The sequence below is a fragment of the Rhineura floridana genome, chromosome 16, assembly GCF_030035675.1.
Source record: "Rhineura floridana isolate rRhiFlo1 chromosome 16, rRhiFlo1.hap2, whole genome shotgun sequence".
NCBI lineage: Eukaryota > Metazoa > Chordata > Lepidosauria > Squamata > Rhineuridae > Rhineura > Rhineura floridana.
Genome location: NC_084495.1, coordinates 20,481,047 through 20,497,274, shown reverse-complemented (window position 1 = coordinate 20,497,274; position 16,228 = coordinate 20,481,047). Strand labels below are relative to the sequence as shown.

Sequence of the window (16,228 nt, the reverse complement as noted above, 5' to 3'; positions counted from 1 at the left end):
GAGTTTGCCACATTTGGGGGGGGGGCACTTTCAACAAACTCAAGGACACTGGTGATAGTAAATATATATACTAGCAATACACAGCCAAGCACTTGGTTGATTATTTCAAATTGATATAGGGCATTCTCTTCTTCTTTGCTGCTTTGTTCTCCCCAGTGATTTAGCTGTCCTTCTATCACAAAGACACAGCCATTAATCACCAGGCCAAGTGCAAATTATCATCTCCGCCAAACTGACTAATTTCAGTTTCTTCAGGGCAGTAGCAGCACTGAACTAAACATTCAACAACTGATCCTTTGTCCGCTGTAGTCAGAATGTTCACCAAGATTCTGTGTCATCAGAAGTTGGTTAATTCAGGCATTCTGTGACATCACAGCAGTACAGCCGTGGGGGTTAGTAAACGGCTGTTGTAATGCAAACGCTGCCTGCTCCAGCACCAAAGAGAAACTTATACAATATTGAAGAAAGCAAGACACACACCCACACCCCTCCAATAAATAGTTTAATAAGGTTACATGACAATGGAGGGAATGCAGCAGCTCCTTTTGAGATTCCCCTTGAACAGGTTAGGGGAAGGCACAGCCTACTGCAAAACCCATACTGCAATAAGCTGCACTCGGAAGGACCTTTGAAAATCACACATCTCTTCACAGAAGATATAGGCTCAGACCCATGCGCTTTCCCCATCGCACTCCACTCTTCCCTTCATGGGAAAGCACATGCAACAGGCTCCGAGTATCTCTGGCCCCAACATCCCCCTTCTCATCCAAGCTATGCTCCTGAGACTGAGCACTCAGAGTGGGGATGGTAGGCCTCAGTCCGCATAGGCAAAAAAAAGACATGAAGATGCAGGAGCGAGGGAGGTGAGCAGGAAAGGCAGCTGGATCACCAACCTGAACTGGTCCCTAGAAAGGGAGCCTCTTCAGCTGCTCGTAGGTGATAAAAAACTGCCACCAAGTTAAAGAAATGCCTTCAAGAACTGGTTTTCTCATTTTACGCCCCAAGTCTCACCTCAAATAAGCAACCATTTTACAGTTTCCCATTCCAAAGCATGCAACAGGAGGCAAGCCAGCCATGCTCTTGAACTGAAGCTGCTAGGATAAGGAGACTCTCAACAGTTTCCTGTTGTTAGCTAACCTAGAACAATCCACTTCTGAAACATTACAGCAGCCATTTTCTAACTCAAGTAATAAGGCAGCTCTACAGTCAGTTGCAGAACACAATGGGATTAGTACTTTTTTGGTCAAAATACAGGACAAAAAACAAACACAAAATAACTATCCCTGGGACTTACTTGATTGTCTTTGCAGCTTGAGAACTACAAAGCCTGCTTATCTATTGTGGTGCTCATGCTAGAGGCTAGGAGTGGGGAACCTTTTCTTTTAGCTGAGTGGAAGTTGGGAACGTGCCTTGCTCCAGCAAAAGAATAACTTTAAGCTCCCAATTGTTCCTTTGAAACCCTGCCCTTACCCACCTGACACCCGATGTCATGTATGATGTCAGGTGTAGGGGTGGGCGGGTGTGGCTTCCCCAAAACAGCCTGGCGAGCCATAAGGGGAGGCTCAACAGGCCAAGTTGGGCCCACGGGTCGGAGGTTCCCCAGCCGTGGTTTAAAGTGACATGAGAACATGGTCACCGTTGCATATATAATATCTGCCTAGCTGTGGCCAAATATCTACCACCAGAAATAATCCCATGCAAGAAGTGCTTTGAGAACTCTGTCCAGCTTTCCTTGCCCACCAAGGCCTCTTACGTGTAAAAAGGATACAATGATGTTCCAGGGGCCCAGTCGCAACCAATTTGGCCAGAATCCTTTGTAAAGTGCGAAGAAACCCTCACTTTTCCACGTCTGAGGAGAGAGAAAGCATTCATGATTCAATGTGATCCACCTCCCAGTGTTCTCAACGGCCTGGGGCCATATGGCAGAGCAGAAAGCAATTCGCTTTCTGTTGGGTCAAACTCAGTCTCGAAATTACCTCTCATTCAGAGGTGGAGAACCTGTGGCCCGCCAGGTGTTGTTGCAGTCCAATTCTCACCAATCCCGGCCAGCATGATCAATGGGTTAGGGATGATGGGACTTTCTAGCACAGCACATCTGCAGGACCACAAGTTCCCTTCCCCTGCTCTAGTAGTTCACCACTTGCCTCTCCCCTTCTAGTGTTTTAACCACAGGCAAACTCCAGTAGCTAGCTTTGGGGCGGGTACAAGAAATTTCCAGAAATACACACACATGTGCTTGTGTGCAAGTGTCCTGCATTAGCATGGGGCTTGTGGCACATGTTCCAGGCAGATGGTCTTTATCCTTGTCCTGGAAAAGACACAATCCTATTGTATCCACCAATGAGCAGAAGTCTTCTTAAAGAAGTCAAATTCATGATCATCTTATATCCAAATTTATTTTTTAAAAAATTAGTCAAGGAGAAAGGAATGGATTGAAAGAGGCCCCTTCATACCTAGTACCTCTACAAAGTGCAAGTGGATGGCATAAGTACTGGGATTTTAATCAACCCCTTTTGGGAAGCAGCAAGAACATCACTTGCCATACACACATCATTACATTCTTTTAGCTTTATATGGGCAACTTATGATTACTTATTTGATTAACTAAATTTATATCTCGCCCTTCCTCCCAATTTTAGGATTTTGCCTCATGTCCTATTCCCCCTCCCTGATATTTCAAGATTCAAAAGGGACTCCATTTCAAACCTTACCTTTACCAGACCATCCAGTGTACCTCTGTAGAGGTCCACACTCCCCACGATGGCCCGTTGATTCATCATACGTGTCCGCACCACATCCACTGGATTTGAAGCAATGGCACCAGCAAGTCCGCATGTGAAACTGGAACTAAGACAAGCATACAAGAGATTGCTTTTTGCACTCCAGATGTAACAATTTTGGGTTGGAGATTCTTCCCGTTCCTGATATACTGCTTCTCAAAACAGGCCCAACAGAATGAAGGCGTGAATGGAACAGGTGATGTGTGCAGAAATCCACAGACTTTAGCTGGACTTAGCTATCATTTGCAGTTACTACTAGCCCCTCCACTGAGTCTTCTGACATTCAGAGGACGACCACAGTAAGTCCCTCACTTGGCACCGGCTTTGGTGAAGGTTAGAAGCAGGGCAAATCTCTTCCTACAGCTTCTCGACAGGTAAGGTCAGAAGTTAAGAGATGAGACCCCCTTCCATTTCCGAGATCTCTGTATCTGCCAGAGTACTCAGAGAGGGACAGGGTTTGCCTCTCATTCTCAGTATGAAGTGAAAGATGAAACCCTTTCCCCTCCTAATTACAAAGCGTGGAAGGTTCTAGGTCTCAGTCCTGGAAACAGGCAAAAGGAGAGAGGAGGTATCTGCTAGAACTGAATGCAAGGTTGCTACGGGCAATCTGGCAATTGTATTTGATATTTTGATGGGTGTACATTATTTCCAGGACAAAGTCATAAAAAAGCCACACCCATCACTCAGGTAGTGGAGACAGAGACTCCTCCATGAAGATGAAGAGCTCCTTGGCTAATCCTCCGGGTACCGCATGGCAACAGTGGGCGTGGCCAAAAGCGGATGTGTCCATCCAACACTCACTGTCTCTCACACACATAGACTCCCCCCCTCCTCAGCTGGCCCATGCAGATCGGCCAAGCAGAAGGGGTTATCACCCTCTTGGCCCATCAAATCAATCAATCTGATAATGGGGAAGGAGGTAATTTATACCCATCACATTGCTGGGCTCTGCCCACCCCAGCACTATGCCTACATTAGTTCTTTTGTTGTTGTTTTCTTGCCACAAAAATTGGTGAAGTCTTGAGAGAACCAGGAAAAAAATTGACTGGGCAGCTGGATCATGTCCTCAAGTGGGTAGTCATCCCTGGCTTAAAAGGATGCCCATGTCAGCCCTCCAAGATGTTAAGCAGTAGCAAGTCTACCTGAACCATTGCTCCTCTGACAAATGGGCCCTTGCAGCCATTTATAATTCCCCAAATATGTACCCTCTTGCCATGCTCATTTCTGCTATTCCTTTTTTATGGTTCAAGACTATTCACCTTGCACTATGGCGAGTTTGCACAGAAGGTATTGGGATAGTTACCTGACCTACCAAATGTATCTTTAGCCCTTGATCTTGGAGGGCACCCCAGAACTCTCCTACAGAGAGCTTCAGTTCCTCCCCCTCCCCTGCCAAAATAGCAAAGTGGCAAATCAGCCTGCAAGCAGACAACTGGAAGAACACCACCTCCCCAGACTACGCAGAGCCACAAGACAAGTTGCGAGTTATTTCAAGTGAGCTAGCCCCACAGGAGTAAGAACTTAAAGAACATAAAGAGTCCTGCTCTCTCAGTCCAAATGTCCATCTAGTCCAGTATCCTCATCTCACTGTAGACAACCAGATACCTATAGGAACACCGCAAACAGGACCTGAGTGCAAACAGCACTTTCCTAGTTGTATGGCTTTCCAGCAACTGGTACAACTCCGCTCCAACACTCCCTTTAAAACAGGTGTGGGGAACTTTGGCCCGCCAGATGTCGCTGGACTACAACTCCCGGCATCCCTGGCCATTGGTCATACTTGCTAGGGCTGATGGGAATTATAGTTCAGCAACATCTGGAGGATAAAAGGTTCCCTACACCTGCTTTAATAAATATATCACCTCCCCTCATTGCCTACAAAACCTAGGAATCAGCCAAGTTGGTTTAAGACTTGCAAAACTGGCAGATACTCACATAAAATGAGCGAGGATTGTGTCCCCCACAAGTCCGGAAAGGATTAAGTGCTTCTTGGTGATGTCATAGACTGGCAGTTCAACTCCCACCACTATAGCAGCTCGCTGAGCAGTGGGGACCACACCCTACCAAGTGAAAAGATTGGAAGATAAACATGTGCTTGGCCACAGTGCTGCCATAGGAGACTTTCCATCTAGTAGCTCCCTTGCATCCCCACCCCCAAATATGAGACTGTGCTGGGACCATCAAGGGGCAAGCATTTCCACCTGCCTTGCCCCACCCCTCTGCCTGGGCCTTATCAGGAGGAGCTGCAGGCTGAGTCGTGCTGCTGCAGGGATGAGACTGTGCTGGGACCATCAAGGGGCAAGCATTTCCACCTGCCTTGCCCCACCCCTCTGCCTGGGCCTTATCAGGAGGAGGTGCAGGCTGAGTCGTGCTGCTGCAGGGATGAGACTGTGCTGGGACCATCAAGGGGCAAGCATTTCCACCTGCCTTGCCCCACCCCTCTGCCTGGGCCTTATCAGGAGGAGCTGCAGGCTGAGTCGTGCTGCTGCAGGGATGAGACTGGGCTGGGACCATCAAGGGGCAAGCATTTCCACCTGCCTTGCCCCTCACCCCTGCTCTTAGTGACATTTTTCTGGGGACTGCCTTTTACCAGGAAGATGAATGCTTTTGGTTTGCTGTTCCTGTTTTTTTAGAGATGTTAAGACTTCGTTAGTTTGATTTTTTTTTTTTTGTAAATTGTATTGTTTTTATTTGTATTTTGTATTTGTATTTTTTTTGTGTGTAAGCTGCCTTGGGTTGTTAGTCTCTTAATGTTTTGATGTTTACATGTTCTGCTTTGTACGTTGCTTAGAGTGGCTGACAATTCAGCCAGATAAGTGACTAATAAGTCGAATATTAAATATTAAATACTTGATAGTTGCAACCTGCATAATCTTTCAGAACAGAAAGGCCCACTGGCCTATTAAGGTCAACTGAGGGTCCTGGGAAAAACAGCTCCTGGTCTCCTTCAAAAAAGATTGTTTCCTGTGCCCTTGCTCCCTGGCCAAATCCTCAGTTTTGCAATAGAAACCCAAACTTCCTGACTGGAATACGTTATGTTGATTTCCCCTTCACCTTCTTCCTTCACCTATTTCACCTTCTTCCCTTGCAGTTTCCCTTCTTCTAAGAATTTGCATCTTGATTTCTGCATGTTTGGATCAAAACTTGGAACAATAATTCAGGAAAGAGGCAGTATTGGACCCCAATTTGTGGCCAAAATGAGTCCTAAAGCCTCTCACTTACATTACCTCAGCTTATCTCTACAAAGCCAATTTGTCTTATGCCACTATCCCAGTTGTTTCCACTGAAGCAGTAAGCTACTGGATCCCCCCTGCTGAATTGGACAAATGAAGATCCTGCAGAGGCTTATTAGGCAGACCCAACAGCTACAGAAGGAGAAGGAAAAACTAGTGACTGATAAGGTGGAACTAAGTAAAATTAATCGCGCACACACGCACACACTCTAGCACTTTGCTAGGCATGCAACCACACTGACCTGTCATTTAAGCCACCTATTAGGGAACAGAATCAGTTTGCCTTAACCAGAAGTGGGGGGCAGTAATGGAGAGGAAGCTCTGTGCCCACTGCAAAACTTTTAACTTCGGCTTTATGTCATTAGTGCCCCCTTTTATACCTGTCCCATGTCATCCATCTAGTCTGGAGAAAAAACAACTAAATTTTGCAATGAGAACTATGCCTTTTAATAACTCCTTACCTATACATAAGCACTTCTGTTTATTCTGAGCACATAATTCACGTAGGGTAGAGTTGGGCTAATCCTAATGCATGCTAAGCAGCACTTACCCTCCAGAGCCCCCGTGTGCCTTCCTGCTGGTAGATGTCTATAAAGCTTCCAATCATGCCTCCCTGGAACAGACTGCCCTGAGCCTGCATTCGGATCTAAAAGAGGACAGAGATCAGCAAGAGACTTCCCCATTGGAGAAGTAGATCACATTGTTCCTGAAAAAGTAATGCGCCAGCTGTGATCCAAAATTATTGCTTGTGGGGCCCAAGAAACTAAGCACGACACAGCCCCTTCTGAGAGTACAAGTCCACACAGCTGGCTCACACTGTCTCCCAGACCATTTGTTGTATGCAATTGGTCCTCAACTGATGAGTCAGGGTCCATCAGTGGGTCATGCTCTAACCTATGATGGTATCATCAGCACTATCTTTTTTTTAAGAAGGTTGCAGAGTTTATGAGAGAGACAGCACATAGATACAATGAGGACAAACCTTCTCTACCTGTAAACTGTTGTTATTGTTACTTTATTACCTGCCCTTCACCCTAAGATCCCAGGGCAGGTCATTTAAAACACAACACTGAAAACAGTTTAAAAACAAATTACAATCACATAAGTAGGGCAGGTCCTAAAAATATACATCTCAGTTGTAAATGACCAAGGTAAAGAGGTGCATGTGTAGTGAAGATGCCATAACTTAGGGGATGCCACAGAGAATTATTTCTCCCACGCTACCACCACCTGAGCTTCTGAGGACAGCAGAACTACCAAGGGGGGCTCCGCTGTTGATCTTATAGGGAAGGAGGTGGTCTCTCACATATTTGGGGCCTAAGCAGAAGAAGGAAGTGACCAGCACAGCTTTTCTCATCCCTCAATTAGAAGCTGCACCTGTTGAAATTCCCTATTCTGCACAGATACTCCTGCTGTCCTCCTTTCCTCCTGGTCACAAGAGAGAAACAGGAAGATTATTATATACGGGGTTTTTTGGGGGGGGGATCAAAGTGGGTCTTGCATTTATTTAGAAAATGTATAAACCACTTGATCAAAACGTTCTCCAAATACAAACAGAAGTAATAGATACCATCATCATTAAAAACAAAGATAAAAATCAATAAAACTTTTTAATAGGTTACAGGTGATAGTTAAAGGCAAGTCCTGGATCTGAATAGCAGAAGACTATTGCTCTAAACCACTGGTTCCCAAATTCTTTTTCCCATGGACCACCTGAAAACTGCTAAGGATCTCGATGGACCACTCAATTTTTCTGCCAGTTGTAGCAATTACAATGCACTGTGCTAGATGCTGTATGTTTTTTAATTGTATTTTTATTGCTTCTTTTATTTCTTATATATTGTATTCTTATATATTCCATAGAATTCAAATTGCAATACAAAAGAATGCAAAAGGAGAAAAGAAGCAAAAAACATACAATTTTAAAATAATATTAAGGTTTAATGCGATGGATCCACAACCAAAAATCCACAGACACAGTGCGGACCACCTGAATGAAACTCAGAGACCACAAGTTCTACACCCTTCCAACTATTATAAGAGTAAGCTAAATTACATTCAATGTCCTCTCTGCTCCTTGCTGCCCTCCATTCAATCCGCTGGGGGTTGCAAGGTGGGACAGACACACACACGAAGCATCAGCTATAGGAGTGCTATGGGTAGGGAAGGTAAAATAGTACCTCCATAGGCTAGGGACTGAAGGAAGTAGCAGCCATGCCAGCAAAGGCAGGTCCATCTTACCTTCAGCACATCCGTTGGATTTGCAATCGCAGAGGAGATCACTCCCGACACGACCCCACAGATGACATTAATTAGCAACGTTTCATCTAAAAGCAGGAAGAAGGCGTTTGGGAAGGGAGTTATAAGCCCAAACTGGACCCCGAAGAAGGGACAGCAAGAGAGCAGATTTCAGGAAGGAAACATGAAGATGACAAAGATACAGCGCTATGTAAAGACCAAGTGCTCCAACTTTCTAGCCTCTTCTGTCCTGGGTCTATGACATGAAGGACAGTGTTGTGCAACTGCGGGATTCTAAAAAGAGTACCTCTACAGCTTGAGAAGTGAGAGCACAGGAGCAGACTACCAATTAACCTGCTGTTCACAGCAGTTATCTGCCTCGAAAGGAATGCCATCCAATCCCATGGGGCTCTCATGTGAGCCATGTTCAAACAACTTTGATGGAGAGGGGGGGGGGTCTATTGAAAGCACCAGCCCCAAGACTGAAAAACCCAGCAGAGGGGATTAGATTGTTAGGTCAGAAAGGAAAAGCCAAGAGTCAGAGCAGAGTTAATGCTGGGAAGGGCAGTGGTACTGACCGCAGCGCTCTCCAAAGGAGACCGGGTCACTGGCTGCCCAGGGCCTGCAGGGAAACAAACATTTAGGACACAATACCCAGAAGCAGAGAGACCACAATACAACATATGTGACAGGGTGTAGACAGAGGCAACTGTGCTGGGCAGTGAAGAGACAAGCAGGGACGCATGATTGTTGGATTCTAACCAGGATGTTAGGTTCCCCCCATTGCAAATTCCAGAGAAAGTCTTTCCTCAGTTTCTATCATGGCTTCTCCATATCTAGCCTGGGGGCAGCAGGACTACCGGCTTAACCAGAATCCTCAAGAGCAACATTACTGAGCTCTAAGCTTCCAAAGGGAAAACAAGAGGGCAGTACTGCCCAGGATCCTGATTTACAGGAAGCGCTAGAGAGGAAATGCACCAAGATGAAGCTAAGTAGCAGTCAGTAGATGGAATGAAGATTAGAGCTTTACTGGCTGTAGCAACTTACCTACCTCTAAGAAGGAGAACCCCCCCCATCTCTCCAATTTTGTCTGGAATAGCAAGTGTGCTATCTGTAGCAGAAACATCCCTGCATGCTCTTATGCCAGTGTACCCATCGCCAAATGACCAAATTTCAGGTAGCAGCCACTGATGAACAACACTGAGTGGGAGCTCTGTTTTTGACCCCAATCAGGATAAAATAAGAGCAATTGCATCCAAAGATGCTGTAGAAACGGGCAAAGGTAGCAAATTAAGGGGAGGCAAAGCCAACTTACTCTTCCTTGAAAGAAGTGAAGCAAAAAAGAAAATACCCCCCAAGGAACAAGCTTTATCATTTGAAACATGTTGAGTCTTTTAAGATTAAACGTGTCTTCCTACAGCACCTTTGGGTGCAGCTCCAGATTTTTTTGGTACTGGATTGCTGCAGCTCTTTTGGCCACCTTGGGGATTTGAAGCTAGAGGAATAAGACAGGAAAGCCCAAACCAGATTAAAAAAAATATTTATACAGTACCATTAACGCACGAGGCTCTACAGCTTAAGAAAAAAGGACCCACACTGTTTTCTTGGCATACTGACCTTCTAAGCGATCCACGAAAAGCCGCTTCAAACTCTGGTATATACCAATCTTTATGGTGCCATAAGAGGCTTGTCTTAACAAGGCTGGAGCAATCCTGCAGTAGAAGAAAAGACAGTTAAGATCTACTCAGAAGAGCAAGAGCACCACCACTCTTTTTCTTTCTTTCTGTGCTTTCTCCAGCATTTCAAGTACCAGATTTTGACTATCATTATCTATGGGTTCTGAAACCTCAACTTGAAAGGTGGTGAAAATACGTGAAGCATTGTGGGGTTACTGTATGTAAAGGATGGGGCAGAGATTTACCCGGAATAGAGTGCCAGAATGCCTTCCTCCCTGGAGATGCGAAATAAGGCATGGAACATGCCCCGATACTTGATCTCTCGGAAACGGGCATCAATGCTTTGGCCTTGAACTTGAAGTCGTGTTTTGGTGAGATCCACAGGGAAGGTTCCTGTAAGGGGGGGAGGGGAAGGAAACTGTTCAGACACCTGATGAGGGCTGAGAAGGGTGATCATTGGTTGATTGACCCTGTCCAAAATCTGTGCCACTGCTAGCCTCTCCATAATGATTGTGGATTTGACTGGGATGCAAATAGGCTTAAATGTTTGTTCTTCTCCCTACAAAGCCCAAGATTTGACTGTACTAACCTAAGCTCTCCAAATGGATCCAATAAGATGTATTTGTTCCATCTGCTTCCCAGATCCCTTCCAAAACAAGTCTTATGGCACTGTTACAGATTAACCAATCTACAGTATTATGGCATAATAGGAACATAGAAAGCTGTCTTCTTATACTGAATCAGACCCAGGGTTGATTTGATTTAAATTAAATAGATTTAAATCATGATTTAAATCGCTTCTCTGAAAGACTCAATCTAATGATTTAAATCACAGTTTAAATCACTAGTGAGGAAGATTCTATTTAATCATCTTTTTCAGTAAAATGGAAATGGAGTGCCTTCAAGTCGATCCTGACTTATGGCGACCCTATGAATAATTGCTTAGTGTGTACCAACCTTCTAATGAAACTTACATATCCAAATATGTATTTTTATATTAAATAATAATGGACTTCTACTAAAAAAGAGAGAGCCAGTGTGGTGTAGTGGTTAAGGTGTTGGACTACGACCTGGGAGACCAGGATTCAAATCCCCACACAGCCATGAAGCTCACTGGGTGACCTTGGGCCAGTCACTGCCTCTCAGCCTCAGAGGGAGGCAATGGTAAACCACCTCTGAATACCGCTTACCATGAAAACACTATTCATGGGGTCGCCATAAGTCAGGATCGACTTGAAGGCACTCCATTTTTCATCTTTGCACTTAGAGAGAGGCAAGGCCTTAAAGAGAGAGAGAGGGAGACAGCGAGCATTTCATTTACATCACCTTCAGAATAGGATTGATCAGGTTATCTTCCAGCTCCATAGACTGCTGTTAACATATTCATAGAATATAATTAGAAATTGTATAATTAGTATTCATGATGATATCTTTGACATAGGCTCTTTTTTTACTAGTTGTTTTAAGAAAAGTTTAAAATCCAATTTAAAATTTAAAAATCCAATTTTATTTTTTTTTTAAAAAATCATTGATCAACCCTGGTCAGACCATTGGTCCATCTAGCTCAGTACTGTCTAAACTGACTAGCAGAGTTCTCCAGGGTTGCAGAAGGGGGCCATTCCCAGCCCTACCTGGAGATGCCAAGGATTTAACCTGGGACTTTCTGCATTCAAAGCACATCCTCTACTACTGAGCTATGGCCCTTCCTCTAAGCGATCATAGACCAAAGTTCATTTCATCAGATGCAACTCTGGTCCATGAAAATTTATGCCATAATAAATTTATTCATCTTTTCAGGTGCCACAAGATGTTGTTGTTGTTGCTACTAGAGACTTAACAGTTATCTCTGAGCATTCTTAAGTATTTCTAAGCATTAATGGCCTTCTCTGACAACCTTTCATCCAAGTATTCACCAGACCTAGATGTACTCATCTTCAGAGAGGGAACTATAATCAGCAGCCGAATTTACTCTAAAAGTGATAGTGAATCAGTAACAGTCCAAGGTGAAACCTTCCATGCATTTTACAGAGATGTGGCAATTTTATGTTATCACATCAGTTGCCTTTTCTCTTTGAAAGGTACTGTAGTGTTGCAGCTACTAAAGCTATGAGTCAAGGTATTCCCCTGCCTTTCACCACAATCCAAGACAAACTTGTCAATATATATCACCATTGGCCTTCTATTCTACAACACTGCCTACATTACAGGGTTGCTAATAAGGATTACTGATAATGTCTGAGAAGTGCTTTGAACCCTCTAAATTGCTACATGTTTATTTATTTCATTGATATGCTGTCTTTCTAACAACATGCTCAAAGCAGCATAAGACCCAATTAATAAAAATGGGGAGAGGGAAGCATATGGAAGAGGGAAACGGAAAAGAAGCATATTCAGTACAAACTCTTTCAAACTATTATAGAGAGAAATTACTTAACAGCCAGGTGGAATTCTCCCTACAGGAGACAAGCATAATCATATAAATGCTACTTATTATATGAAAGGTAAATCCTTCAACCACATTGGGGCATTTACACAACCAAAAGACAAATTCTAGAGGGCTAGTTTATGACCGCACAAAAGGAAAAAGGAAGTTTCGTGGTACAAGCTTTGGTGGGCTAAAGCTCACCAAACTGAAAAATTAAGTGCATGTATATGTACACTGTATCACAGAAGTGGGGAACCTCCAGCCCACAGGTCTAATTAGGCCACTAGGACCAGGCTATTCTGGCCATCTGACACTCGCCTGTCAAACACCTGATGTTAGCTATAACATCAGGTATGTGCAGACAAAAAGGCAGCGGGTCACAGTGCTTCTGAGTCCCAACGAACGGCTTATGGGTTGCGTTTTAAAGTGCCCTTCAGGGCTTTCTGCAAAGGGCTTGCAAAGGGTCCTGCGTGGTGCTTTGACACCTCAACAATCAGCTCTGTCCAACTAGCTCAGTATCTTGAATCTTGACTGGCAGCAGCTCTCCAGAGTTTCAGTCTGAAGGCATTCCCAGTCATAACCTGGACATGCTAGGAATGGAATCTGGTGCCTTTGGCGTGCAAAGATGCACTCTCCACTGAGCCGTAACAGTTACCTTAAAGAGCACTATGGCTGGCAGAACTTATTGCATCAAACAAATCACCTCCTGCAGGCCTTGCAATATAATTCATATCCGTGAGCACAGACACCCAGGAGGATACCATATTCTGTACAACTGACCTATGCACATGCTCCAGAAACCAGAAATTCACATCTTGACCCAAAAATTGAAACCATCAGTTGCAAAGTACTTTGGTTCAGAGTATCACAGCCTCTCCAATCTATTATTACAATAGAGATGCCACCTGATCCAAGAAATTGTAGATCCAGAAATTCTCTCTTGTCGCTGGACTTGACACAGCCTCAACCTGGAGGATAATACCCAACATTACTCAGCTACAGGAAAGGCAACACCTCAGAATATTCTTTTCTCGATGTTCTATAACTGCCACTTTGGCTACAACACCCTTTGATTCACATCAGAGAAGCTCAAGAAGGAAGAAACCAAAACGTTTTGCCATAAGAAATTAATCTGGTTTTGTTAGTCACTGTAATAAATAAAAGAATTTAGTGATTAATTGCATCCTATCAGGATCCAGAGAAAATTTGTCTGAGGTACTCTTTGATACTTTTATGCACACATAATTCATGGATGTATGCAACATATGATATTCCACCTGACTTGCAGCAAAGGAAGCAGAGGCTCACTTCATCGGCTGAGCTGGAACTAACTGTCATTTGGCTCTTCTTCCCACAGAACTGTCTCTTTCAGTGGCCATTTCATCTGGTCATGAAAAAATTACGTAACTTATGAAGAATTAGCACCTGAATTCGCTTCTTCTCCTGTTTCCCATCAATCCCCATTTCCTTTAATATCATGTCTACTAGACTGTAAGCTTGCAGAAGGAACTGTGTTTTTTAAAAAACAAAACCAAATCTTTGCATAGCACCTAGAAAACATTAGGTGCTTCACAACTTATTATGCAGACACACAGAGCAATGTGCATGATGTATGCATGCACATATAGACAATTGTGGAAGAGATCTCCAGTCCACAAAAATGTGTCACAATTAATCTCATAAATCTTAAAGGTACCACAGGAACACTTAGTTGCTTTTACAGCTAAAAGAGAGCATTCACACATAGGCACTCTGTCCCTGAACTTAGCTAATCAGTCCCCAAATGAAAACTTCATGAACAATCCATGAACGCAGACATCCATTATTTTATATTTTTATATTTTATATACCATCCTTCCTCTGAGAAGCTGCGCTTAGCATTTTACATTCTGTTCTACCCTCTCCATTTTTATCTTCACAACAACCCTGGAGGTAGGTTGACCTGACAGACAGCGACCAGATGAAAGTCACCCAGGGAGCTTCAGGGTGGATGGAGATTCAAACCAGGTTCTCTCCTGTCTTAGTAGAGCAGACTAAGCACTCCAACACACTGGCTTCTATTTATATCCCATCTTTCCTCCCAGGAGAAGAATGTGGTGTACGTGGTGCTCTCTCCCCATGACAGCCCTACAAGGTAGGCTAGGCTATGAGATGTTGGCCCAAGGTCACCTCATGAGCTTCACAGGCATTTTGAACCTAGGCCCCTCTAGTCCTAATCCCACATTTTAACCCTACACCATACTGCTCTCTTCTCCCCCATCCGTTTTCTCTCCCCATTTCCAAGAACCTACCCTGCAATTTCTACCCACTATTAACACTTAAGATTCCAATTTTTCCTGCAAGACCCTCAGCACCAGAGATGTTTTTGCCTCAGTTTTACCCGGCTCACAGCAACCCTAAGAGGTAGGTTAGGCTGGGAGAGTATGACTAGCTCAAGGTCATCCAGTGAGATTCCGGAGCGAGATTCGAAGCAGGTTATCTCCTGTCCTAGCCCGATACTCTTAAAGCATTGCACCACACTGGCTTCCCTGCCCTTTTTTGGCAAGGCGCTGAGGACCGTACTCAGAATGGACTGCACCATCAGCAACAGCGGGTGGGGGGAGAAGAGCCCATAAGAGGGGGGAGGGAAAGGAACAGCCCACAAAGGTCGTCCTAAAAAACCTTCTATGCTGCCTTAGAGGTGAGCTTGTCATGACTAGGCCCAGAAAGGGGCATGGCCTGTTGCCCGGTAACGGGAAAGAGGCGGGGCTAAGGAAGAATACACGCACCTTCCCCCCGCCCCGCTCCGTACCCACCGAACTCGGCCACGAGCGAGGCCAACCCGCCGTAGACGAACGGCTTCCAGCTCAGGACCGACATGGCGGCTGAGGAAGGGAGCCGCCAGGCCCCCCTCCTCCTCTTCTTCTTCGGACGAGCAGCCTCGCTCTTCTTTCACACGGCGGCGGCGCGGTGCTTTTTCCTTAGCTGGAGAGAGAAAGACCGGGATTCTGAGCGGGCCTGGATGGCAGCCGGCAGAGGCCAAGAAAAGAAAGAAAGAGGCTTCGCCGCCGAGTGATCTCTGTTGCGCAAAGCAGGCTTGACGCTTGTGATTGGACGGGCGAAATGGGAGTTTTGGAGGAGGCGGGACAAAACTTGGCCAATGGCAAAGCGGCGGAGGGTCCGTCTCGCCCACACGGGGAGCGTGTGTCGTCGCGCCCTCCGACTACGCCCCCCTTTCCTTAGTCAAGGAGTTCTGCAGGGTTAGCGCTTCTGGTCTTATAGCAAGGGGGAAGTGTCAAAGAGTGTGAAGTCGCCAGAGTGGACTGAGGGAGCGGCACGTGCCAAAGGCTACACCCAGGGGTGTAGTCCTCCAGGGTCGCTTACTTTTTTGGGAGCATGGTCCCAGCCAATGTATGAGCCAATCAGCATGAAAGAGGAGTGTGTTAGCCACTAGAAAGAGTCTTTGTCTTTCTTGCTGATTGGAACCAATCATAGTGAAAGGAGGCAAGTCATCCGCTGAGAAGACTTTTGTCAGTAGCAAACACACAGCCTCTCATGCTGATTGCCTTCTGGGATGTCTGTTGTGGATAAGAGCAATGAAGCCGAGGGAATGTTGAAAGGGGAGCATGGTATGACTATCATGAAGGGACCCTGCCCTTCTGAATTTGCCACTACACTACTTGTGTGTTCAGCAGCTTGGGAGTTGGTTATATGTAACAGGAACATAGGAAACTGCCTTATTCCGAATCAGACCATCGGTTCATCGAGCTCAGTATTGTCTACATCAGTGTTACCCAACCTTTTTTGACCCAACGCCCCTTTGCAAAATCTTTTTTGTGCCCAACGCATCCCTCAGATTAAGTATACGCCAATGCTACCTATTATACTTAATATACT

At 45.0% G+C, this 16,228-nt stretch overlaps 1 protein-coding gene across 3 annotated transcripts; it reads right to left on the bottom strand.

Moving 5' to 3' along the window:
* Positions 1 to 489: 489 nt before the first annotated feature.
* SLC25A14 (solute carrier family 25 member 14) lies at positions 490 to 15,583 on the bottom strand. 3 transcript variants are annotated; one of them, XM_061598276.1, is made up of 9 exons: positions 15,121 to 15,583; positions 10,173 to 10,320; positions 9,869 to 9,963; positions 8,255 to 8,340; positions 6,564 to 6,659; positions 4,716 to 4,840; positions 2,712 to 2,847; positions 1,769 to 1,849; positions 490 to 947 (listed from the first exon to the last, which is right to left on the bottom strand). In XM_061598276.1, the coding sequence occupies exons 1-9, from the start codon at positions 15,209 to 15,211 to the stop codon at positions 906 to 908; spliced, it is 900 nt and encodes a 299-aa protein (XP_061454260.1). In that variant the 5' UTR covers positions 15,212 to 15,583; the 3' UTR covers positions 490 to 905. The 3 variants fall into 3 exon arrangements, with proteins under 3 accessions (XP_061454260.1, XP_061454261.1, XP_061454262.1); XM_061598277.1 differs by having other exon boundaries at positions 15,148 to 15,580; XM_061598278.1 differs by lacking the exon at positions 15,121 to 15,583 and adding an exon at positions 14,733 to 14,884.
* Positions 15,584 to 16,228: the final 645 nt, after the last annotated feature.

Coding starts and splice junctions, on each gene's coding strand:
- SLC25A14 (XM_061598276.1), bottom strand. CDS start 15,211: ATGTCGGTCCTGAGCTGGAAGCCGTTCGTCTACGGCGGGTTGGCCTCG. Junction 10,321..15,120: donor CGGAGCGGGGCGGGGGGAAG/GTGCGTGTATTC, acceptor CCCCCCTTACAG/GAACCTTCCCTGTGGATCTC. Junction 1,850..2,711: donor CACTGGATGGTCTGGTAAAG/GTAAGGTTTGAA, acceptor CTCTCTCCTCAG/ACGTGGAAAAGTGAGGGTTT.